General features: G+C 40.0%; 1 protein-coding gene across 1 annotated transcript; it reads right to left on the reverse strand.

Moving 5' to 3' along the window:
* Positions 1-5490: 5490 nt before the first annotated feature.
* marchf9 (membrane-associated ring finger (C3HC4) 9) lies at positions 5491-27501 on the reverse strand. The gene is made up of 4 exons (XM_054769524.1): positions 26170-27501; positions 15224-15379; positions 12888-13080; positions 5491-6751 (listed from the first exon to the last, which is right to left on the reverse strand). The coding sequence occupies exons 1-4, from the start codon at positions 26494-26496 to the stop codon at positions 6420-6422; spliced, it is 1008 nt and encodes a 335-aa protein (XP_054625499.1). The 5' UTR covers positions 26497-27501; the 3' UTR covers positions 5491-6419.
* Positions 27502-27706: the final 205 nt, after the last annotated feature.

Here is a 27706-nt window from a genome sequence, read left to right on the forward strand (position 1 = left end):
GTTTGTAGTCAGGAAAGCACACAATTTCCAATTGTTGGTCTTCTTGCCATGCAATCTTTCGTGTTATATTGTGAGTGTCATTAAATGTAGATAAATGGGTTCCTAATTCCAGTGCTTCTTGTTGAGCAGTTCCTTGTCACGTGCTGATGTTGTTGTCAAATAATAATGAATGTACTCCTTCCCTCTGCATTGTTCTTTGTGACTTGTGTCCCTTTTCCATGTTTTCTCGGTGATATGATCTTTAGTATTTTTCCAGATCCTTGCTATATTTGACAGCAAGCACTCTGGCCCCGGGTCCACCATTTAGCTCGATGTAGATTTTGCAGTTGGCACTCCAAGTGCCCTGAATCTTCCCTGTTCCTCCAATCGCGTGCTTTCTTGGCAATGTCAGAGTTGCGTTTTGTCAGATGCTCATTCATGTAGATGTTTGCTCCTTTCAGCTTCTTTCCCGGTTTTGAATTTCCTGTTGGTGAACTTAACGATGATGACGGGTGTGGTGTTGTTTCTGCCATACAGTGGGATGCGAGTATTGATGGTGTGGATGTCTCGGTCTACCTCCTTTGAATGTAGAAAGTTAGCGACGTGTTGTCCCGGTGAAGTGACATCCATTTAATCTGGTTCGTCTTTGTTCCCGACTGCCCTGGCATATGACTAATTCGGAGCCCTGCCAAATCATGTCGTTCATTCGTGCATTCTGATCCATTTAATCAAATCAATTGTGTGGGCAATCACTTTTTCACACAGGGCCATGTGGGTTTGGATTTTTTTTCTCCCTTAATAATAAAAAGTTTCATTTAAAAACTGCATTTTGTGTTCAGTTGTGTTGTCATTGACTAATATATGAATTTGTTTTGATGATCTAAAAAGTCTAAGTGTGACAAACATGCAAAAGAAAACAAATCGGAAAGGGGGCAAACACTTTTTCACACCACTGTGTTTCATCGTTGTGGACTAGTTGCATTTGAAGTAGCATAAACAGGAGTCCAGGAAAAACCGGAAAAAATATTGAGAAAAACCACAGAACAGATATACTTTTGGAACCTTAAAATAAACCACAAGTGAAAATCTCCAGTTGTAGAGTTACTTGACATCTTTAAAATGTGACTTTACTGCTTTCAGAAAGCGTGCTTAGGCTGTGAAATGATGATTTTTGTTGCTCTTTGACCTCAAACCCCCTCTTGTTAGTGATACATCAACTGCCTTTTGTTTAATGCATCCCAGCCACTAGGAGGTGCCATTTTAATGAGATAACTCAACATTAATTCCATCTCACAGTGCATATGACTGTTCTGTATTGAACATGTAAGAGAGCAGTGGCATAGAAACAGTACTTGTCAGTGTTCACTTTCGGAGGCTACGTTCACACTGCAGGTCAATTACGATTTTTTTTGCTCATGTGACCTGTATCTCATTTTTTCATGTCAGTGTGAACAGTACAATTCAGAGTTTTCCAAATGCGACTAAGGCTTTGTTTGTCTGTAGATATAAATCCGATATATACCGATATGTATAAAGGTACTCACCAATGTAGACAAAAGTTCTTCTTGTCAACTGCAGTAGCCAAAATTCTTCCGCTCTTTCTTTCTAATCTCCTACGTGGAATCATTTGGCTAAGAAAATCCTCAAAATTGCCACAAACACGTTAAGGAGAGCACACACTGCAGCAATCTTTACCCCCGTAAACACATACAGTAAATGCTTTCGCGCATGCACGTCACTTCAAGTGGCATTTTTTTGGTAATGTGAGTGACCACATAAAAAAATTGGATTTGAACAAAAAATCCAAATTGGGGATCATATACAGTATCATGAACCTAATATCCCTACCTTAAAACCAGTTTTAGCCCCTCTTTGCAGGTGCGACTCTGTTACCTGGGTCCAGGTCGGCGATGACAGGAAGTCTGACTCAGTGAAATCCCACAGCTTTCGGATATTACACCTCTGCAGTGTATCATATAATTTTATATAACATGAGGAAGGGCTACACAGAAAGTGAACCAGCAACCTCTAGGAACCAAGCACTCTACCACCTGAGCTGTGTCAAAGCTGTAAAATCCATACAATGATTCAGTAATGGAAAATGTAAGATGATTTTTCACCAGTGGGGGGTGAGAGGGATGTGCCACAGCTGATGACCATCTGTATGTCTGAGTCAATGCTCCACCACCAGCCCATTCATTTTCAATGGGAGATTTTTCACAGAAAATATGAAATTACACTAAATGTGAGAGTATTTGGAAAAGTCAGAATTTGAAAGTGATCTACTAACCTTTTCACTTTTCAGTCATAGAGGGCAGCTGGGGTCCTGATACGACGTTCTGTTTATTGCTATCATTCACATCTCAGAATAAAAGTCCCGTGTTTGCGGTTGTGCCACCCTGACATTTGACAACATACAAATTGGCAGAAAAAAGTTATTTTAACAGCTGGAAGATTATTAGTATTTGTCAAATTTGGTTTGTCTGAAAGCATAAAGCATAAAATTATGCCATAGTACTGTATTTGTATTACTACTGAAATAGCATTTTGAATAGTCATCCTAGTTTATTCATTTGTGTACCACCTGACATTTTGGGAGTGGGGCCTGCCAAAACAATACAAATGTTGTATCATTTGAATACAGCAATCCCTCGTTTATCACGGTTAATTGGACCCGGCTGCGATGAGTGAATTTCTGTAAAGTAGGAGTACTCCTTTATAAATCAAATATTTTTGTAGTTAGAGCATAGACAACCTATTTACGATCTTCTAAATACGTTTTTTTTACACATTATATATATAATAAATGATGTATCTAAACATAAAATAACACCCCTATAGTCACCTTTACAATCATATTACCCAATATAGTAGACATAATAAGAGAAAATAAGCCATTTAAGACATAAATAAAAATGTGTGATAGTGTGTGTTGAAATAAATGTTTTCCGGATGTATGGAAGACAGGAAGTGACGTCGGGGCTTCAGAGTTGAGAGCTTCAGTGTTATTGTTATGATTATTATTGATATTATTACTGTACCTGTTGTGAGATATTCCAAGCCTGCCATAAAAGCCTGTTTGTCTTGTGTATCTCACCGAATATTATATTAACATTACTGACGCCTAGTGATCAGTGTAGAATGCTACATATCATCAGAATTTCAGTGCGTCTTATTGCTGCCTTATAGTGTATGTGAGTCAAGGCAGGTGAACAAATACTTTTGGTAATATAGTGTATTTGTCAACCATTTATTTCTATGCTTGAAAATGCTTGATTTAGGAAAAAATATGTACAATTTGCTTAAATATACATTTTAGGCCGTATTCAACCATGGAACAGTAGGATTTATTAATTCATTTATTTTTGAAAAAACGTGATAGATTTGAACTGTGATGTGGAGAGTGAAACCATATTTAAACTAAACTGATTTTAAAGAGTAAAGTTACACACGGCAATCATTGATTACATTATTTAAAAAGGACATAATGCACTGTAATAATGTACAAAAATATGTAATATCGTTGACCCAGATATACTGTATGCCCTTCTGTGAAAGTATTAATTATATCATATATAATATTGTCGATTTATGGATCACACACCTGTTGGGAATTTTGCCTTTCATCTTGTTAGAGATGAGCAAATTGTGCAAAAAGTACTGAATCAATGAAGCAAAATTTAGGTCAAATTAAGTTCACTTGAAGGTTATTGTGCATGGTTAATCATGAAAATGAAGCCAAATATCCCTAGCTTTGTGAGTACTGCAGTGTATTTCTCTTTGACACTGAAAACATGAAATAGGTTCCCTTAGTTCAAGGTAAACAAGACTATCAGATGATATCTCCTCAATGGTACAAGCGCTCGCTTGGAAGGTCTTCACACACATTTAACAAGAATAAAAGAGACAATGTTTACACAATAAACACCTTGTCCTCCAGTGTGTTCTGGCTTCCGATCTGTGGGACTGCTGAGAGGCAGAGAAGAAATGTGCACATTCTCGGGTGTGCGATCCCTGGCTAGAAGTGAACAGGTAATAACTGGGATTAATTACACAGAAAATACACAAAAGCAGGGGAGAAGGTACACTGCTATGCATCAGGTAATAATAAACCTCATTCTATAAAAGCAGCTTTTAGCAAATAAACGCCTTAAAATACTATCATCCTTTGTGTTTACAGGTAATTCTTTTTAAATCACATAAAATTGTGTTTTTGTTTTTGTTTCTTGGAGACTTTTGCAGAGTCTGACGCACGTATTGCTCTTCTCAACGAGCACCGGGTGCTGCTGTGGACTCGCGCAGGCACATAAGTCCCTCCCACAGACAGTCAGAGAAGGACATGTTCACCCTTCCGCGCCCATGAAGCCAGTGTCCTGGTTTAGACCTTTACATAATTACACAAAGTGTAGTTTTCTAGTTTCCCTTTCAAAGTAAAAACAAAAGTCTTCCAAAGGTTCTATCAAATATGTCATTAAATGATTATTTTTGATGAAGTAGTGACTACTAGACTTACAGCAACAGTTTGCTAGCGCTACAATGGCGACTTAAAGGGCTCTTGACGCCAAAACACATTAAAGGGATATTTCAGATTTTTTTTACCTGAAGTTGTATGACATCCCCATCAGCATTGTAGTGCATCAACAATGACGTTTCCCCCACTTTGTCACGTGAGCAGAGTTCTGGTCGGTTTTCATTGTGGAGCAAAGTAGTTCCGGCTAGTTGCTGGGGTCTCTTAAGTTAAGCGTTTTGCTTCTCAAAACAATATGCGTTCAAAAGAGTAATACATTTGCATCACAAAGCTAGCTAGTATTTTTTCTTTTACTGACAAGGTGAGGTCCCACTTGCTTCCTGGTCTTAACCAGTCATTCTAACTTAACTTTTAGCTCTTCTGTTTTTGGCCTAGTGGTTGGAAATCTCCATTGGAACATCTCTGCAGCTTCTTGGTTTGTTTGTCTATGCATTCTGTGATTGACTGAGGAGTAGGAAGGCTGCACCCCGCCTATCGCCCATAGTCAGCTGGTAGAAAATGGATGGATGTTTCATTAAGTAATGCTAATGAATACAGTCATGGAAAAATTTACTAGACTACCCTTGTTTCTTCAGTTTATTGATCCATGTTAATGCCTGGTACAACTAAAGGGACATTTGTTTGGACAAATATAATGATGATATCAAATATAGCTCAGAAGAGTTTCATTTAAGAGCTGATATTTAGCCACTTCCATGGTTTTCTTGATAATAACCAAAATCACTTAAGTTCTTACATGAATAGCTATAGCATTGTACTGCCAAAAAATGTAGCTCTTATGAGCTATTTTTGTTGTCATTGTTATATTTGTCCAAACAAAGGTACCTTTTAGTTGTATCAGGCATTAAAATGAACAAGAAACTGAAGGTCTAATAAATGTTTCCATGACTGTATACTGTCAGGACCTTTCCACACATTCATCCAAAAAAAGAAATGCATGCTGTAAGCACCAGGTGGACTTAAAGGAGAGACAGACAGAGAAGTAAGAGATCTTTGATTCCCACTTTTAATCCAATAGTTTACTTATCAAATCTGACTCACAGCAGCAGCAGCAGTAGCAACAATCTGTACTTTAGCTGAAATAGCTGTAAAACACTGCCATTTGTCACGTTGACTAAAAGTTGGTGCTATGGAATCCAATGTTTTCAAAGTGTTTATTTTGGCAAGCACCATTCGAAACAGCAAATGTGTCATGTGCTAATGGTATGTGATAAATAAAATGGTATACCCATGCAAAATTCCCTGTGAAATGTACATATAATGTATTTATTGCAGAGAAAGTATGTGTTATTTAAATCTCATTGATGTATATATTAATTTTTTTTAATTTTTCTTTTTACTAGACTTATTCGTTTTCTTTCAGTTTTCGGTCTATTGCCCAGCGTCGGTAGGTTTGTTAAAATCAATAATTATACACAGGTGTCTGGAGATGCTTGGCATGTAAGGAGTTACATGATTTCTTGTAAAATCATACATCCGTACAAAATCAAAGTTTGAGTAAAAAACAAAACTAGTAGAGATGCAAATCAAATGAGAGGATCAACGAAAAGAAACGTCTCTGTGCATCCTGATGTTGAACTGGAAAAAAACATCTCATCATCCTGGATTAGGTTATAAAGCCTGTTTACGCCACCTCCCTCCTTTCCTTCCTTCCTTGATGTCTTTTAAATGTGTTTTGTCCTTTTTTTCATCATTTCCTTCATTATTGAAAAGGAGCATCTGGCTTCCCTTAGTTGTAAGAAACAACAGGAGAACTCCTGGCGAGTGTCTTGGTGTGTTGTTGATGCTCCGGGCATCAATTTGCTTCCTCTGCGAGTCTTTTTACTATTTCATTTTTCATATCAGGTCCCTCCGCTCATTTACATCCGGACTTAAAGGCGAGGTTCCTCCCACTGCACACCCAGACTGTGCCTCATACGGTGGTGACCCTCATCACCACCTCCCGGTTGGCTGCGGCACTGATTCGCGGGTCATTGGGCCGCAGTTGACTCAGGATGTGCAAGATGGTATATCCACAGTGGTGGTTCAGAATAGTTCTCAGCCTCCTACCCTGGCGGCCTGCGCTGCCGCCGGCCAGCCCATGGGGAGTACCACGAGAGACACGAGAACCCGCCTTGCCGCCTGAACTCACCGGATCACCCAGGTCTTTAGATTTCTCATAGTTCAGAACTTTCCACTGCTGGTTGACAGCCTGCCATCTTTTAAAAATCCGATACACTGACGATCCCTCGTGAATGATGAGGCCTGTTGGAAGAAAACAACAGGAAGACTGAAGAATCTTGTGTGTTAACAAACCAGTATTAACATCGGAATCATCACAGATTAGTGATTTTGCATTATGGAAAAGTGGTGCAGTGCCCTACAAGATCCAGTAGATGACACTGTGGTGCAGAAAATCTTTTTACATCTGGTATCTATACCATATTGACCAGAATATAAGACATCCCATAATATTTTCGAGAAAATATTGAAAAAATATTTGTAAAGACAAAATCAGAAACAATGACTATGACCATTATCTTAAGATTGGCATATTACCTTCTCCTGTGGTGTTTGGAAACTTGCCTGACCTGTGAGACACTTTTTTTGCTGCCGAAGCAGGCTCTTCAGCTCACTGGAGTGTGAGTGACAGGAAGAAAAGCTCTGACTTGTTTGAGGAAAAGTTGTATGTACAGTTGAAGTTCGGTTTTAGTTAATTAATCCATTGAAAATGGTCTGAGAAAAACAGAAACATACGAGAACCAAATCATTTTTTTCCATAACAAATAATGTAAAACAAATTACAGTACTCCCTCATTTACCACAGTTAAGTGTTTCCAGACCAGACTGTGATAAGTGAATTTAAAGTAGTATTCCTTATTTTTAAATGAAATATTTTCGTAGTTTCATAGTTTGGAATCTTTGTAGTACTTTTTGTACAGTACTTCCTGCTGTAGCTATTGTATCATCAATGTCACATTGCTGACAGCTAGTGACCATTGTGGAATACTACATAGCACAGAGTCTTTGAATGCATCTACTGAATGCTTTATGTTTGTATTTTAGTTCATTAAGCAAATGCTTAATTTAGGCAAACAATTAGTAAAATCTGCTTAAATATGCATATTTTTTTTACTCATAATAGGCTATATTCAACCAAGAAAGAGCAATGATTTGTTAATTTAAATATTTCGGAAAACCAGCGATAAGAGTGAAACTGCAAAATTCGAAGCACAAAGAGGCGAGGGATTACTGGGATTACTGTTCCAGACACTCAATAATATTAACACAAAATACATTTAATAAGTAATAGTTATAGTTTTACATGAAGATAAAGTGAAATGCATATAAATAACAAATTTAATGGATAAATGAACATTTAACATGACTCCTACTGTAACAGACGCTAACTTCGTACTTTGCGACGAGTTATGTCTTGAATTCAGTAGCTTTTCTCACCTTCCTGAACAAAGTTCGGCACTTGCAACTTTATTTTGCAGCTGTCTGAAATTGAAAAAAAGCACAGATTTCTCTAACACTCAGAAATACGCAGTGCGCTTGAACCCCTCATCAGCACACGGCACAATGCTTAAAAGGAGGAAGGAAGGAGACAGACAGAAGTTGTTAATCGTTGTGTGTGTTTTATGAACAGATAAACGACACACACACACACACACACATAATAAAGATGATTAAAGTCTATAGTCTATAGAGTCCCAACTGTAAAAGAATCACTACACATTCTTCAAAGAGACTGAGTCACTAATGCGTGGACGATTTGCTCGGACACTCAACTCGTTTATTAGGTGTTTGATTGTACGATAACCGAGACGGTGTCAAAAACAGAGACATATTTGTCGCAGTAATTTTCGTTGAAAACCCAAAACCGGGGCGCATGACAACCAAGGTTCCACTGTACAATATAAATCTCTACACCTTGGGAAAAAGTCTTATATTCAGGTCAATATGGTATTTAAAACAGAGTAATGTTGTGAAATTGTATAAATCTGATTGGGTTTCAACTGAAGTGCATGGTGAGAGAGACTTATTGCTGCACAGCAAGAGGGTTCATGGTTCATGTAGTCTCAGGTTTTCCTGTGTGAACTGTGCGTCTCCTCCCTGTGCTGTTGTAGTTTTCACGGGTACTCCAGCGTCCAACCACAGTCCAGAAACGTGTGTTAGCATTATTGAAGTCTAAATGGTCCATAATTGCAAGTGTGAATGGTTGGTTTTCTCTTTGTGTCCGTCCTGTGATTGACAGATAATCAGTCCAGGTTGTACCCCGTTTCTCACCCAAAATCAGCTGGGATAGACTGGATGGATGATTAGCTGTTTTGGTATAATTACCCTGAGTGTGTCTGTCTGATTGGGTTCCTGCCAGGTCTCCCTGTCCTTTCTCTGTGGTGTAGTGCAGCTGCCTAGGAAACCACAGCCTACTGAGTGCGACTGGCCTCTGATACATTGTTATTGGGTTTCAGTGCCAGGTATGATTTCTCTCTGATTCATGAGAAAGTGGTGTTAGTCAACTCAAATATGTTTCCAGCAATTGCATAGAGTAAATGTGTTTTGCACTGACCCCATGTGGTGCTGTTGACTTCAGTTTAGTTTTCTGACAGCGATAATGTAATGTGTCTCATTGTGGTACTCTCTGTGCCTTCTCAACATGTGACAATTGCATAGCTGTCTAAGAACATGGCATGCTGACGAGTAATGTGGTTTTCCCAGTATTTAGCAACTTCTCTGATGACGGGGGGGGGGGCAATTAAATTTCCCTGACCAAGGGCGGCTATCTGTCTCGACCAGTTGGGTTACGATAGAAAAAACTGAGTAGAGGGATAGATGGTAGATCAAGTGAGAAAACGGGAGAGTCTTTATCTTAGTCCAAGGAACAGGGAGGCGTATCCTTGTGCAGTATCAGCGTACTAGGAGAAAGGAGTCAGTTCTAACTATATGCTTGAGCAAAAAGGTGAGTTTACTTTTAAAGAGAGAGCGTTTCTGCCCCCCCCGAGATTGAGTCAGGGAGATGGTTCCACAACCGAGGAGCCGGATAACTAAAGGCTCTAACTGCCATTCTACTTCTAAAAATTCTAGGAGACGCGAGTAAGTGTAAATTCTGGGAGCACAGTGCTCTAGTGGGTTGAGAGGGCACTATAAACTCTCTAAAATAAACTGGTGCCTGACCGTGTTGTGTTTTATATGTAAGAAGGAGCATTTTGAACTCAATTCTAAATTTTACAGGTAACCAGTGCAGTGAGGCTAGTATGGGTGATATATGATCTCTTCTTCTGGTTCTGGTTAAGACTTGTGCGGCAGTGTTTTGGACCAACTGAAGGGTCCTTAAAGATTGCTTTGGGCAACCTATTAACAGGGAGTTGTAATAATCCAGCCTGGAAGTCAAAAAATATGAACAAGTTTTTTGGCATCTGGTAGTGGCAGGACATTTCTGATTTTTTTATGTTCCATGGGTAGAAAAATGCTGATCTTGTTACTTGTCGCATTTGGGAACTAAAAGAAAGATCCTGATCAAGGATGATGCCAACGTTTCTGATTATCTTGTTGGGGGTGAGTACAAGACCATCTAGGGTGGTTATATCATTTGCAACCTTGTCTCTGAGGTGCTGAGAACTATGGACTATGATAGAGTTTATCTGAATTTAATAGTAAAAAATTTGAGCTCATCCAGCTCTTGACGTCGTTGACACGCCTGGAGTTTGGACAGCTGACTAGTTTCATTAGGTTTCACTGATAAATAGAGTTGTGTGTCATCTGCATAACAGTGGAAGTTAATGGAGTGTTTTCTAATGATACAGCCTAAAGGGGACATATAAAGGCTGAACAGTACAGGTCTGAGCACGGAACCCTGTGGGATGCCACGACTGGTCCTTCATGTGTATAGATTCTTTATTACCAATGGGTCCAAACTGCAGGCAATCTGACAAATTGGACTGAAACAATTTTAATGCAGTTCCTTTAATGCTGAGGGCAAGGTCTAATCTCTGTATTAGCTGTTGGTGGTCAACTGTGTCAAATGCCGCTGTAAGAGCTAATAAAAATAGTACTGAAACAAGTCCTTTGTCTGAGGCAGTGAGAAGGTTGTAACTTTTACAAATGCTGTTTCTGTGCTGTGGTGCATCCTAAATCCTGATTGAAAGTCCTCAAATGGATGATTTCAGAGTGCATTAAAGGCACGTCGGTGCTTTTACATGGACTAAAACAGTCAGATTCCAGAAATTGTTTGGTTTCTCCATTTTCACACTACTATGCGAAGTGACGTCACAGTTTACATGCACTCTAATTTGATTGTGGGCTAAATGCTGTGTGCCCCTGATACGATTGTGATCATTTAATTTAGTTTTGTGGGCTATCTGGGTAAAGGAAGAAAGAGGATGCTATATGCCGATAGTCAGAGGTGTGGACTCAAGTCACATGATTTGGATTCGAGTCACAGACTTGATTCACAATTTTGATGACTTTGTACTTGACTTGACAATATCATCAAAGACTTGCAACTCGACGCGACTCGACGGCATGGCTCAGGTGGTAGCGCGGTCGTCTCCCAACCGGAAGGTTGCGGGTTCGATCCTCCATCCTCCTAGTGATTCATGTCAAAGTATCCTTGGGGAAGATACTGAACCCCCAGTTGCTCCTGCGTCATCAGTAGGTAAATGTGCTATCAGTGTCAAAACTCTTAGAGGTGGAAATGCGCTATACAAGTGAAAGACCATTTATCATGGTGTCATATGCGTCAGAGGAAGCTTAGTCCAATCCTGCGCCTTGCAGTCAAGAGCAATTCGTACCGCACAGTTTGGGCCTCTGCCTTGCTGTAGCAAGCTGCACCACACAGTTTGGGCTTAGGCAAAAAAATACATACAATTTCCTTAAATAATGCATATATTATATTTCTGACTAATAATAGGTCGTATTGAACCACAAAACAGCATGATGTATTAATGTATTTTTTAAAAATTGTGATAGACTGAAGCCATGAAATTCGAACCGCAATGTGGCGAGGGACGACTGTATATGTATATGTATATGTGTATATATATGTGTATATATATATATATATATATATATATATATATATATATATATATATATATATATATATATATATATAGTATAGGTGTGTGTTTGTGTGTGTGTATATATATATATATATATATGTATATATGTATAGGTGTGTGTTTGTGTGTGTGTATATATATATATATATATATGTATATATGTATGTATATATGTATATATATGTATATATATATATATGTACAGTATGTGTAAATATACATATGTTTATGTATATATGTGTATCTATATGTATATATGTATGTATGCATACATATGTATATGTATATTTGTATATATACAGTATATGTACTGTATGTATATGTATATATGTATATATGTACAGTATATGTGTGTGTGTGTGTGTGTGTGTGTGTGTGTGTGTGTGTGTGTGTGTATATATATATATATACACTGTATATGTGCGTGTGTGTATATTTTTAATTTAGAAATTAATCCGAGGACTAAATTACATAGATAGATAGATAGATAGATAGATAGATACTTAATTGATCTCCAAGAGAAATTGACAAATTAATCAAAGGCAAGGGCCGCATCCGGCCTGCGGGCCGCCAGTTGCCCATGTCTGATGTAGCCTATCTAAGTGGTTGATGCCCCACCAGTTTTTGTCATATAAAAACGGCATTGATCACAGTCGGGGTCTTTCATATGAATATGACAGTCATGGCGCACATATCTGACGCCATCTGTTCTCAGTGCTTCCAACTCACACAAGAACCAGATTGCTCGGAGGTATGAGTGCTCTGTGACGTCATCAGCTTTTGTTGCCTTTTAGTTTTCGTTGTTATCTCCTACCTGTGCGCCATCTGCTTCTCCGGTTTGGCTTCCGTGTAATGTTGTGTGACCTCAGCAACCACCAGAATGTGAACTGAATACATGTAAGCTTGCTACATGTATTGTTAATATATCTGCTAGTGTTAAGTGAATTCTGTGTTTTTGTTACCCTTGGTGTTGCATTATACAGTACATCAACTTGTGTCACTTGAACATTGTAGCTAGAAGAACCTGCCACTTCATTAGGTCAGGACAATAGGGGGTCTGTTTGTAGCGCTACATCAAAATTCTGTCTGAAAAAGCATCGTACTGTTTCTATTATTTTACTTTTACTTACCTCAGCTACATGAGAGTCAAATTATTATGCCGTACAGCTGTACACTACTTCGAACTACCACAATAATACACATATCACGACCTCTCTGCTTGTTATTATCTATGTACAGGCAGTTTTTTTTATATAGCTCCTGTATTAGATCTTATTAGATTGTGCACTACATTCTCAATGCAAATAGTATAGTCGTGTAATAGTGTCCTTTACCAATGCAGACGATGTCCATGAAGCCGTACATGCCATAGCAGATTTGGAAGAGCAGGTCCTGACGTTGCCACTTGGCCGAGGGGCTGAGGGAGGACCAGATGAGCCAGGAGATGCTGGCAATGAGGAACAGAGAGCCCAGGATAATGGCCGCTATCTGCACCTTCTCTATCACTGTCAGAGAGATGGCCTGCCACTGGATGGGAGGAGGAAAGGGACAGGAGTGGAATGACTTTTCAGTTCCAGTAAGTGTAAGTACAGCCAAAGTGTCTTCAACATTTCTTCAAATTAACATCACAGTACATCAGCACAGCGGCACATAGATTAGACTAATAGTAGACTAATACGGTATCCACTTTCAGTCCTTGTGATCTGATGAATAATTCCACATTTGTTGATGAAGCTATACCTCCATGTGTTGTATTAATGTAAGCCAGTTACATTTATAAAAACGTAAATTGTCATTTGAAAAATAATGTTTTAAGTGCTAAAAGAACCACTCTTCCCACACTTTTTTATTGATGAGCCCATTTTTTCCACATCTACCTACCAAAAAACAGTTTTATTACACTATATGTTAGGTTTCATTGACATGGTCAGTGCTTTGTTCCTGGTTTCTTACGAGCACACATTTCCATGGCAACAGTGAGCTCCACCAATCAGAAACGCTGCTGTGACACACATGCACTTGATAGTGGGTAGCGTTGTCCTTAATAACAAGCATGTTTTTTTCCACTGAAGGTTGCACTAAAGGTTAATATAAAGCAGACGTGTGGATTCTTCTTAGCCCCCCTTGGAATAGATACCGGTAGATAGATAGATATATAGATAGATGGACAGATAAATGGATGGACAGATAGATGGATGGACAGATTGACAGACAGGTAACTAGATAGAATTATAGATGGATAGATAGATCCTCTTCATGTTTTTAGTCATAGTTTTTACATAAGTAGGTAGAATATTTCATTAGCCTATGGGGCACAAATGACTGTGCTTCACAATTTCTGCCTGGCAACAAGCAGCCGTGCAAACGTGTGACATAAACCAGAAAAAACAATCTGAGGAAATCTATTGATCTACACCGCTGCCTACTTGGGAAGTGGAGTCAAATCAATGCACCCCAACTTCACGAAGATGCAGCAAGCTGAAGTCACACAACAATGGCTCATTATATCAACAATTTCTACCTGTACCTTGGTTATACTAGTTATTGCCTTTATTACAACCAGTTTTGCATGGTAAAATGGTGTAGACACATAAGCGTGCTCCGTGAAAAAAACAACAAAAAAAAGAGCAACGGAGCCAAAAAAGATTAGGTTTGCTGTCAGCATACCTGCTAGCTTTCCACATGTAGACCACAAAGGAATTGTAATGCTAGATGACGTATTGAGGGCTACTGCCATGTTTCTTGTTTACTTTCAGCTAGCACGTTGTGAGCTTGGCCTGCGATACGGTTAGGTCCAGAACTATTGCGACGGTCATAGAGTCTGGAGCACATGGATACCACCAAATTCTAAGTTTCCTCCCTGGAGATGCTTTGCCAGACCTCCACCCGCTGCTTGTTTGTGGGTCATGCAACGTTTGTCTTCAGTAAGTGAAAAGCATGCCATTGAAAGATATTCCATTTGTTTGTCTTAGAAAAGTCCATGTTTAAGTCCATTATGCATCTGCACTGTGAGGCGCCATCTGTTTTTGATCATTTATGTGAATGTGAGTAGAGAGTTTAGAGCCCTATACGCTTCACATTGTATCTTGTTACTTCTGCCAGCAGTCATCCGTAAATACCAGTGAGAACGTTCTATTAGTATAAATACATCTGTCTGAAGAATCTTATTTCGGAATATTGGACGCTGTTTTAGATGTGTTATTGGCAAATGGCGGTTTGCACCATGTTCTACTCTGTATTTGTGTGTTTATGCTGTACACACCTTCTGTTTTTACACTCATGAAAGCATTTCTTGATTGTGGATTGAAACAATGATACGCTTAGCTTTATTCTTGACGTCTCTTCATGTTGCGGATTATCTGATCATCCACTTTAGTTGTCTTACTGTGAGTTACTGTGACAATCACCATTTTTTGAAGGCAAAGAAATTTAATATTATTCAATGGCCAAGTCAGGAATCTGATTTCAAGCCAATCGAGGATGTTGTTTATTTACTGAAGACTGAAGTGAAGGCGTGAGAGCCACAAACAAGCAGCAGTGTAATTTCGAAATGATTTGCCAGCGCTTTTAAATGAAAGCTGAGAGCTTCCATTCATTGTGGTAGTGTATAACAGTACAATCATAACATCTCACTTGTTTATTTCAAACCAGGAGGGCGGGGGAGACTTACCTGCAGTGGGTTTTTAGTGCTGATGGCCAAAACCTGGTACTTGAAGTAGCAGAGCTCACAGCTCCAGGAGCCCCTCTCGCTGATCCAACGGATGAGGCAGGGCTGATGGGTGCAGCGCACAGACCCATCACACCGGCAAGGGCTCAGCAGTTCGCCCTGCAGAATAAGACCGCAAATACAAGAAGTCAGGAAAAACAATACTGTATTATGATTGAATTCACATGTTTTGAGTGTGCATGTATTTTCTGTGATTTTCGAGCCTACTTAAATGCAGCAAGTTGTACTTCCGCAGTTGGACTTATGTTTTATGAGTGATAAGAATATCCACTTATTGTTTTTCTTTGTCTTTCTGTTTAGACCACATATACACGCATATTAAAGATGTTGTGATGTTTGGAGTATCCTTGAATGCAACTTGCTGTTGTCTAGTGACAAGGAGGAAGCGTCGTTCAGAGGCTCAACGGACTATAGAGACATATTTGTGAGTTGGAATAGCACTGCTGTTGATGTGTTCAGGTCAGAATAAAGTTATAAAAGTGTATCAGACTCTGTGACTGTGGGGACGTTACATTGTGCCTCTGTATGCCGTCATAACAGAGAGGTGTGGCTTGCCATGTGATTAATGAAATACATTTTCATTAATTAAATGAAAATACAACGTAATTCATGAAATCAATTTGTTATCGCCCTTAATGCGCTATTTTTGACAGCACTAATCATGATCAATCATTTCAGAGAGCAATCAGCGGAACATCAACTCGTGGCTTAGTTTGACCTAAAAAGAAGTTTGCGTGTGATATGTTTTAACATTTTACACGAAATTTGTGATTGATTTCATTTTTAGAACATTAATTATATTACCTGTTCAGTTAAATGTTTGACGTCTGTGTTAAAAGTCAGTGTGCTAGCATGAATTAACTTAACTAAATTAACTAAAAATATGCACATTTGCACCCAGTAAGGTCATCAAAACTTACCTTTATGCATTCCCACACAGTATCAGCATTTGAGACCGTATATGAGATGAAAGAAAAACGGTAAAAATACAGTAGTAGTATATCTGTGCAGCATGAGAGAAAGTTAGCACACGCACGATGGTGCGTTCAGGGGCCGTCGAACAAAGTGGTACGGTTCGCCGCACATAAATGGCAAAGCTATGGGATTTGTAACTCTATATTATTTTTAAAATAAAATAATGGCCCTTATTTCCGAAATTGATATGCATTTACATAAAATTTGATGAAGTTATTTACAAGTGTATTCTTTTTATTTATCATTCCACTTGAAAGCTTCCAGCGGTCTGGTTCGGCCCCATCCACGGACCGGTACTGGGCCGTGGCCCAGTGGTTGGGGACCCCTGGTGTACAACACTCAGGAATCAACAGCAGTTCAGCTCCTTGTTATGAGTCATAAATATATAATTTAAAAATAGCATAAAATAATATGACATGTTTGCCTCGGGGGGAACACATGGAAGCCACATTTTTCTTGCTCTGTCACTATTTGGATTTATTTTATATGTGACAAAACTTACGAGGTAAAAATAGGCCCCCCGCTCTCTGAAAGAAATGATAAGTTGTTCTAAAAATAAAAGAGTCCTCCCTCACTCCCTAATTTCATGGAGTCTCTGAGAATCAAACTAGTGTGGCACTGGGAGCAAATCTATAGATCCACAACAGAATCTGAAGCCTGGTGGCCTTCTGTCAGGCCTTTTCAACATCACATATCCCTTTTGTCAGCTTTTCTGGCTTACATTCTGACCAGAAGTCTTGCATCACATTTCCGCACTTTCCCCAAAAATGCGCATAAAAACTACTGTGTCAGGGCGTTATCTGCGTATGAATCATGAGAGGATCAATGAGTGCATGTATCTTGATGCAATCGCCGCGTTAGCACAATGAAACCACAACAGCAGGGCAGGAGGCGGCCTCAGTGGTGGGGAGGCGAAGGGCTGCCGAAGCCTGATGACAAAACTTTGGTGAGATCAGTCAACAAACAAACCAGGGAGATGTCGAGCATTCACACCGACTATCACGAGAGCAGTGTGAAGAAAGAAACGCTGAGCGGGAATATTCTGACATAGTATGCATGCTCACACACGATCGCCGAACAACCTGCTTGTTTGCAGCGCCACAGCAGTGAACCACTCTGCTGTAGGTTAATAAGTTTGGCTCTCTCGTTGGTTGAGTGTCACATTTCTCCTAAGATGGAATCTTTCCTTTGACTGCCCACTCCACTCACTGCCTCTTACATGTCAGGAGCTCTGGCACTTCACACAAAACACATCAGCCACCAATTTTCATCTTTTTACCTGGCCCGTGCACAAAAGCCCAAAGAAAATAGGTATAGTTTTGATCATTATTGTTAGTTATAGTGTCATGGAGTAGTGTGTTTCGAACATGCATAACAAGGTTACATTAAAAAACATTACATGTTTACCGTTACACAACCCACCACGTCCGACAGGAGTAGGAAGAAGCAGAGCTGATTTAATCCTGCCCCTTCTTGGTGTCACAGCAATTACTAATAATTTGTTCACTTCCTGTGTTTAATACAGAGGAATTACTTTACTCATGTCTTCATTTAAGCCAAGATGGATCCGTTCCCCTCTCCCCACAAGAAAAATGGTAGAGTCCCGTTAATCTAATCCTTCACGTCAGCACAGACAAACGCAAATACTGCACAACACATTTTTTTAACATTTGTTTGAGAAGTATTTTCTCTTTTTGCTGTTTGAGTCATGTTGGAATGTTCTTGTGCATTTAATCCGAACGTCCTACCTCATTCCCTATGAACCAGAAAGTAGCCACCTAATTAAAAAAAAAAAAAAAGTGCTCCATCATTTTTAATCATTCAATTTTTGTTTGAGGAATTGTTTTCTCTTTTTGGCCAAAGTGGTACAGTATTGTCTTATTGCCTTATGTTACATGTTGCATTCCATAAGACTAAATCATTTCTGACCCCTGACAGGAAACATCACATAGGAACGTAAATCACACCCATACACACAATGAGGGCCGACGACATCACTATTTCTTAGTTATACTAGTTATTACCTTTAACACAACTAGTTCTAATGGAAAATTGAGTGTATTGCAGTCTATTACTCACAAATAAAACAAATGCTGGTTTATAGTGGTTGTCAGCCATGTTTTTTGTTTCCGTTTGACTTTGAGGTTGGATCTCATAAGCTCCAATTAGGATATTTCTGACTATCCAGCAGTTTCAAACACAGGAATACCATTTCAACCAGGAAGCGGCCTACTAACATACATATAAACAGATAAACAAATACCTCACAGAGATTCTAATACACAAGAATCGATAGTTTTTGTGTCATCTTAGGAAGTGACTGAAAACATGGAATTCACCTGCCTAATAGGACATTATAACCTATTTAGAGAGTTCATGTTATCTTACAATAACAACTCAACAAGTTCCTCAACATATTGGAAACAGCAGAAAGTTTGTCGTTTTCATACCGCTTAAAACCCGGGTCATGTTTATTTTTCTCAATTGTAAGTTGAATCTATAATGTGTTGATTCACCAAAAAATACGCTGCACTGACACAAGCATTTCTTCATAATTGTCACCCCCATCTGGCTCGTTTGACCTTCCCACTTATAATGGAAGCCCTCAAGCGTCCCAGTGTATAAAAGAGCTAGCAGACGAGCCACATGGCACAAATAAACTTAAAAATAACTCGCCTGCTGACATTATTAAGAGAAAACAAGAAGGTCAAAGAAACATGAGGATTAAATAAATAAAAACAAAATGAAAGTAAACATTTCCAAAATGTCAGCCTGTTGTTCAGGCTCGTGTGTATTTATAAAAGTGGCAACCTATTTTCAGGCTGAGATGTGAATGTTGATCAATTAGAACACGTTAAGGAGATAGACCTTTAAATACGGCAATTATGCTGTTCAACCATGGTGTTTAACGAGAATAAATGTATGCAACATACGAATGATTACCAGTGGTGATACTTCTAAAACCTGCAGCTTGTAGATCAAGTTGCTTGCAAACAAAATACAGCAAAACTAGTAAAGTAAATAGCAATTACGTTAAGAAATGTACTGTAAAGTCAAACCTCGGTTTTCATACTCCCCAGTTTTTGTCAACATTTTTTTTCAAAAATTTTGCATTTCGTTTTCGGACAATATTGCAAGTCATAACTAGCGAAATCAAGTGCCCAAGCAAAGCACCCTACACATTGTTGACTTACTGTCCTTGCATTTTTTTTTTATATTGTGACTGCAAAATAACCCACCATGGGGCCAACGAAAGATGCGAGTGCCAGCACTTTGATAAAGAAGGTGAGAATTCAATCTCGACAGGACTACAGGGTAATATGCATCAACAATAAATTCCATTCATTGGTCATTTATAATTATTTGACATTATTTATGCATGTAAAACTAGGGGTGTCCCCATCCTAATATTTGTATCTGATATCGGGTGCGATATCAGCAAAAATATGAGTATCGGATTATATTGGCCTGTAGCTAAAATTTCCGATATTGGCACTCCGATACAAGCAGTCCATTGCAGACGCTGCTCCAGCATTTTGACGCAGCAGAGTCGGCGGATTCAGCATGCAGAGCCCACATGATCACAACAACATGGCGTGGCAGCGTGTTTAGCAAGAAGTAGGAATAATGCCAACTGTGTGGCAGTATTTTTCATTAAAGTCCGGAAAAGACAGTGCAGCTGAGTGCAAAACTTGTCATGCTCAAAGTCACGGGGCACCCGGAAAATTGAATATGACCGATATCATCACGCATTTGAAGCAGCATCACAAAAAAAGGTCTTTAAGTTTTCCTCTCCCCTTTTGGAAACCGAGGTTCCGCTGTATATTGATAAATGCAAATAGCAAACAGTTTCGTCAGCGAGGATTAGGGTCTTCTGAATCGGATTTTTCGAATGTTAGGGAAGCAAGTGTGTTGCTTTGTGGAGCACACGCTGGACCATGTTTTTTCATGTCAACGTGAGTCATCTTTTCAGATAGTTCGAACATTTTCGAACCCACACACTGATTTTGTATACAAAATAAAAATAAATGAGGTTTAAAAATGAATGCGAATAGAGTAATTGGTGCCTGCTGAGTTCACCCCCAAATGAGATTTAAACACTTTGTATGTTGCGCAGAAATATTGACGGTTACAAATATTGATCACTACTTACTGTGACTGTGGATTTAGTTTAAAGAGAACCAAACCAAAGCGTTTGTGAAAGGTGCTTAAGGTTAATCTTTTAAAGTTGAATATACTTATTTATATTTCTATAAATATGTGTAGGTACTGTATATAAGCAGTATCTCACAAAAGTGAGTACCCTCCTCATATTTCAGCAACAATGTTGTTATATCTTCTCAAGGGACGATACTATTACAATTAAACTTGGATATAACTTAGAGTCGTCAGTGTACAGTTTATGCAGAAGAAGTATAAATGTACTGTCCACTGAAACGCAGCCATTATTGTCTAAATAGCTGGCAACACAAGTGAGTACACCTCATAGTAAACATGCTCAAATTGTGTCCAAAGTGTCCATATTTAGTGCGACCAACATTCTTATCCAGCACTGCCTTAATCCTCTTGGAATGCAATTCACCAGCGCTGCACAGGTTGTTGTCGAAATCTGCTTCCACTCCTCCATGATGACATCACTGGTGGAGATGATGGATGTTAGAGACCTTGTGCTCCACCACCTTCCGTTTGAGGATGTCCCACAGGTGCTCAATTGGGGTTAGGTCTGGAGAAGACATACTTGGCCACTCAGTTGGAAAACTGCCATGTGGCCCAGTTTCCCAAGGGAGGGGATGATGCTCTGCTTAAACATGTCACAGTACATGTTGGAATTCATGTTTTCCTCAATGAACCGCAGCTCCCCAGCACCAGCAGCACTCATGAAATCCCAGGTGCTACCACCACCATACTTGACTGTAGGGAAGACACAATTATCTTACAACTCCCTTGTGTTGTGAGATGACTGTGTTCAGTCATTTTCAGTGGATAATAAATCTGTACTGCTATACAAACTGTACACTGACTACTCTAAAGTATATCCAAGTTTCATTTCTGTAGTATTGTCCCTTGAGAAGATATACAGGGAATTGTGAGGAGTGTAATCACTTATGTGAGCTGCTGTATACTGTATATACTGTTTATATGATTTCCTTGATCTTAAGGTTAGATGTAAGAAAAAAAAGTGTATTTCTGTGAAAGTCTTCCTTCTGCATGTTTGCTCATTTGAGAGTCAATATGCAGAGGAAAGGTTGCGATATAAAGGTCAAATCTGTCCTCACGCTCAGATAAAAATAAGCCTTCTTTTTAATGCGGAATAATTTCCTGAAACAGATGGGCATGTAGCAAACACAACTCAAAAACACGTAAAAAGCTGTGAATTAACATTAGCGCAGGTGCAGCGTGGACTGATAGGCAACAAACATCCAAACAACGCAGCATGTCCCCCAACATGGCTCCAAATTTTCCACATTTTTATAGAAAGTGGAGCTCTGCGCCTGCACATTTTGGTGACAGAGATAATAACTATCACCACGTTCTGTCAGTCTGATTGCCGCCTCGGCTGGCTACGCCTCCAGGGCGTTATTTTAGGTTAACAAGACCTTTCTGAATGTATCAAGAGTGAGTCATAACTTTCATTGGTCTCTGGGAAATAAGGAAGGGAGTTGACTGATGCGATTGTTAACCCTCCCACCCACCTTCAGCCTTAGCTCAGCCCAAACAAATAGCCTGAAAACAACAGAAGGGAAAAAAAATCCTGTGTTGCGACAAAAATCTGTATGTGATTTCAGCCATCTGCTACCTAGTATATTACATTTTTTGAATTTTTAAAGAGAAAAACAGAGTTGAAAGCATTCCTGATCAAATGTAAGGTTTCCTCGGTTTCCTTTTTATGGCCCGCTTTTCCTAGGATGCAGTTCTTGCTGAACATCATTGCTAAAAATATGACTCGCTTTTCCTACACTGTCTCGGCTATTGTACGACGAAAAAGTGCACCGAACAAACTCGAATTGAGTGCCCAAACAGAGCATCCACACATTGGTGACTCAGTCTCTGTGAAGAATGGATAGTACTTATTTTAGAGTTGGGACATTATAGACAGATTCCGGCCAGGGAATCCTTTAAAGTGCTCATGACACCAAAACACATAGTCTTGTTATTTCTGCTGTGAAAAATAACATTGAAAGTCATATTTCTTGTGTTTGACGTGTGCTCGAATGTTTAAATATTTATTATTTTTTATCATTTTCGTCACTTCTTCCGTGTCACGTCAGATTCGGACAGTCCCACCGGGAACTTTTGCTCCACTACAACGCATTATGCGCCACTTATCGGTGAATTTCTGTTGTTTCTTATATACACTAAGTCTCCAACCAACAAACACAATTGGTTCCAGACGACCGTTCTTAAGTCGATTTGTTCTTAAGTCGAAAAAAATTTAATATTACCAATTATATAAGTACTACATGTACGTGTGTACATATATACATGTATGCGTATGTATGTAAATATTAGTTTGGATGTAGTAGTAATATTAAACGAGGATAATTAATGAAAAAAACAATAATAAAAATGATATAATAATACGTAATGATAAATGTTATTTACCTTGGAAGAGGAGTGGTCGAGCATACGTCGTTGTGGAGGAGTTGGAGGAGTAGATATTGAAAAAAAGGACAAATCATCGTCGTTAGACTCTTCTAAAAGAGGTAATGTTCTGTGGGTGGTGTAGAATTAAGCAGGCCTATTAAGTCTTCATAAACTTTAATCACACGCTCTGTCCGGGTTGTATCATACAGCTACAATTTAGCTTTCCATTTAGCTTTCTCTCCCCAGAGTCTGTTGGTCCCATTAGCAGTGTCACAGTGCCCTCTACTGATCAAGCATGTAGCAGTATAAATATGGAGTTACAGTACTAAAAGGCAAAATACATTTATATTCTCATTGTGTTGAAGGCTTTTGCCGGAACACTCGAGGAGATGGAGTAAGCTTATTCACATTTCTAAAAGACACCGTTCACCTCGTCAGATGTGTCGGCAAACTTCGTGGGGCAAATGTTACTGCCCCGCAGATGGAAATAAAAGTCAAAAACCAACAAAGCATTCAGCAGTGGAAAAGCATGCCAAAGCGGCAGCAAGTCGATCTACATTTCTCCTGCTGATATGCTACATAGTAACCAGCCTGGTGCTGGCTAATGCAGTGCTAATTCCTATCTGGCTGGTTCTGACACACTGGCCAGGAGGCTAATGTGCTATCTGTTGTAGTGTGCAACAATAAATCCAAATGGCTGTCTTTGATTGCAGCACCACTACGAATCTTAGAATAATAATATGGGTTTTCATGCCAAATTCATGCTTGCTAAACAACATTGTTTATCGTCTTCAGCTTTGTGCAGTGTGCAGAGAGCAAGCTGATCGCTGTCAGTGGCTATCACTGCCAGTAAAACATATCGTACTCCTCACAACACAATATTTTGCTGTGTTGTGAGTTCATGGCTGCATGTGTTTGAATCTGGTTCCTCGAACATGTTTTGGTTGTGACGTCACAGCCAAAATGGCGTCGGTTCAGAAAACTCGCTGGGGGGCCCGTGTCATTATTGTGTCAAAATCACCACTTCATTTGAATCCTATATCATAGTGGTTTATTTATCTATGACAGCAGTATGACAAAAATGTTAGGAGCACTTTCATTTTGTTATTGCTTTTTTTTGGTGTCATGAGCACTTTAATCATCTTTATTACGCGTGTTTTGGGGGTTTATTTGTTCATATCAATGCACACAGAACGATGAGCAACTCGTATCTGTCTCCTTTCTTCCTATTAATAAGCAGTAGTGTGCGCGTGCACTGATGAGACATTCAAGAAAAACGCGTATTTCTGAGTGTTTGATGAATCTGTGCTTTTTAAACAAATTAAATACGCTGAAGAAAAAGTTGCAAGTGCGAGAAGTTTTATTTAAAAAAAGGCGAGAAACACTATTGAATTCAAATAAAGTCATAGCATAGTAGAAAGTTAACGTCTGTTACATTACTGCGGTAATGCAAAGGTTCCGCAGCTAACACAGGTTGCAGAGGGAACGGTTTAAGGGAGACACATTATGGAAACTGAGCCGGGTCGGTGTGTGTAATAACGATTGTACCCGCTGCTAAAGTGAACAAATATACAAATATACAGCTGCAACCAGCCACTCTTTCAACTTACGTTTGTAAGCCCCTCCCCTCATCACCGTATTCACCAACACGTCTTCAATGAAGGTAGAAGTGATGTTAAATGTTCATTCATCCATGTCATTTGTCATTTATATGTATTTTGCTTTGTTATCTGCATGTAAAACTAATTACTCTCTGCAAAATGTGTTTTGTGTTAATATTTCTGGGTGCCTGGAACGGATTCATCGGAGTTCTTGTGGGAAAAATGCATTCAGTTATCGTACGTTTCGTTTGTTGTCGGACCTTTGCAAGGGATTCTTGAAGAAAACCGAGGTTCTACTGTACAATTTTTGCTATTACATGCCATTTTGTCAATGCAAAAATGTTACTTAAAACAAAATATGTGTCGTATTTAAATCTATCATAAGGAAAAGTAACTATCTTCGGGAATGGATGTTTGACTTAGAAGGATCCAATGTAATTCCAGTACCTAAGTGGACAGGTTGTTAGCAACTGACATCTTTTCCTTGGTGCTATGCTCAAGTGCTATTATGCAAAATGAGAAGAAATAAAACGGACCTGTGCTGTGACAACTTGACTATAAATCCATCGCAGCTCAGTAGGATACAGTCAAAGCACTGGGTTACACCATTATTGTAACCTTCTATTACACATCTGAAGATTCCTCATGACCATCTTGTGGGAGGTGGTACTATAGGCCAAAAGGGCAGGCGGGTGCCTCACCCCCATCTCTCTTCCGTGAGTATGTGTCCCAACGTAAGACGCTGGCACACTTTGACAGACAGCTAACACACTGACATGGCCCACAGAGTGAAGGGATTACACCTGCAGGTAACTGACACTGGGGCCCCTGGTGTGACCTCTTAAATTATGAAATGGCAATAAAATGGCAAACATGTGCTCCCCGGCTGCACGTTGCACAAGAGAATAAGCTAATATCCACGTAAGACCTATACTAGCAGCACGGTCTTTGTCTGTAACTAAAAAGCAGGCCGCCCAGGGCCACGTTACACGATGAGTCACCTTGGCCAAAAATACCCCCCACCTTCGTTTTTAAAGAAAGACAATTGAGAGGGCAGGAGGGTGACATCAAGCGAGCGCCTCACATCCAAACGTGTCGCCCGCTTTACTACGTCTCACAATAGAAACTCTGAGGCAGATGTCATAAATTAGCACATGGGCTGCAATAACACGTATCTTGGAGAAGTGACTCAATGGTAATGTCCATCTGTGCTCCTACAGAATGTACAGCCTTTCTAATGATGGAGGCTTCAGCCTGATCTGCTGAGCATGAGGCAGCACAGGTTTTAGCACATCTGGTTGGACACAGGCCAAACATGTGCACTTCTTACACTTCTGTTTTGGCTCTGGAGTTTAAAAAAAAAAAAAAAAAAAAAAAGAGCAAAGCGGATGAGCACAATTATGGTGAGACAAGTGATGACAGTCAATGGCTGTGGCATGTGGACCTGGGTCCAATTGTTCAATGATTGTGACTCATGCATATTCAGTCCCTCTCACTCTATTTGTCATCCTGCAGACCTTATTGGCTAACTTTCTTTGTTGCTATGCTGGCGGGATTTCAGATGTGTGGGAACTGCTGAAAACAACAATGATGTGTTCGCACAAAAGACCGCTGAATGTAGATGCCTGTAGTAACTCATGTGATCGCTTTAACAATAAAACAAATAAAACAACCCCCTCCTTTTGCATAAACCATGTGGCTCAATGTGTTGAAATGCTTTCACTGCACCTGCTCAGGGCCTTGGAAGCAGATCCGGCACTGTGGGGTTCGCAGGCTGCTGGCGGTGCTGGCCAGGGACACGGCGTCCAGGCCCACTTGCAGCTTGGGCTCCTTGTCCTCAAAGGCCAGGCTCCGGGGCCGCGGGTCGCTGCCGTAGTACTCCTCGTCGTCGTCCCGGGAATGGCAGTCGACGAAAGGCGGCCAGCCGCAGCCGCCCATCCCCAAACCTCGCATGGCGGTGGAACGTCTCTCTGGGTCGGACTGTCTCGATTCGGATCGCATAAACACCAGCACTTTCAGTTCGTTGAAAAACATGCGGATCCGATACTTGAACATGTTTGGTTGGCTACATAAAGACGGAAACTAACTAATTATTTGTGTTCCTTCTTATATTGAGACGCCCAATTATTAATTATAGAGGACCTAATGATCCACTGATGTATGTCAAAAGCGATACGGATGAAAGATTTCCCCCCCCCAATATTCATTCCTAAAGCCAGCGAGTAGTCAATACCTTCCAGCCGAGCCAGACAATATTATTCGTGTTCGGCTCGGTCCATTCTGCCGTGCTGCTGCTAAAAAAGACAGCTTTTCTTCATGTGCATTGAGTGGCTGGCAGCATGAAGGAGAGAAGAACCTACATGTTTTGCTACCCATAGCAGAAGACTGCGAGGGGAAGAGAGAGCAAAGCCGAGGCGGAGGACTCAAGACGGGCTGTGCAGGAACACAACGACATGCCATCCACACACTCACATCTGGGACTCTTGGCAACAATCATAATCCAAAAAAATGAAATGGCAGATTGCTTTAGGTGTGTTTAGAATGCCTCTGTCCCATGCAGCATTCTAAGCGTCAGACCATGTCGTCCAAAGAATCCAGTGCCGTTGGCCAAAAACAATCATTTGCATTTTTCAGCAGCCAAGCGGGACACAAAAACAGCCGAGTGCTCCGCGTCTGCCATCCTCGCCATCAAAAGGTGGAGGAAGGCGGAAGAATAAAAAAAAGGCACGCTGCGATTTGGTTTTGTTCAAGTCAGAGTCCAGATAAGAGGGAAAGACGCCTCTGCATCCGACAGCAATGAAACACCAACGATGGCATCGATTATTGGAGCACATAGATTCTCATCATCAGGATGCTGCTGCTGCTGCTGCTGCTGCTCGGTTCCCCCTCCTCGAAATGGTCGGCTTGTGCAGCTACTTCCGGAACAACAGAGCTGGCATCCTGTAAGAATGAGCCTTATTTTTCTGTGGAGTGCGGAGTTGAAGAGCCTCGCCGAGTGCTCTGGGACGAAGCGGGGGTCCGTTGGCTTGTTGACCATGCGCTGTCCTCGGTGCTGATCGCCCTCTGCTGACGTGGCTGGCGTGCAAGAGGGAACCGGATGCCCGCCAATTACAAACAGGGCCTGCCGTCCTTCTACCGTCCACTGATGTGGGTCACAGCTCTTAGGGTCTTTCAAACTGTGCAATACACAAGTGCATCTCAATAAATTCGAAAATTTTGCAAAGTTTATTTCAGTAGTTCAGTTAAAAAAATGAAACTATTATAT

Source organism: Dunckerocampus dactyliophorus, chromosome 1 (assembly GCF_027744805.1).
Source record: "Dunckerocampus dactyliophorus isolate RoL2022-P2 chromosome 1, RoL_Ddac_1.1, whole genome shotgun sequence".
NCBI lineage: Eukaryota > Metazoa > Chordata > Actinopteri > Syngnathiformes > Syngnathidae > Dunckerocampus > Dunckerocampus dactyliophorus.

Excerpts from the sequence above, each read along its gene's own strand:
- marchf9 (XM_054769524.1), bottom strand. The coding sequence starts at position 26,496 with ATGTTCAAGTATCGGATCCGCATGTTTTTCAACGAACTGAAAGTGCTG. Across the intron at positions 13,081-15,223 it reads GCACTAAAAACCCACTGCAG|TGGCAGGCCATCTCTCTGAC; the intron begins GTAAGTCTCCCC and ends CCTCCCATCCAG. Across the intron at positions 6,752-12,887 it reads CATGGACATCGTCTGCATTG|GCCTCATCATTCACGAGGGA; the intron begins GTAAAGGACACT and ends TTCTTCCAACAG.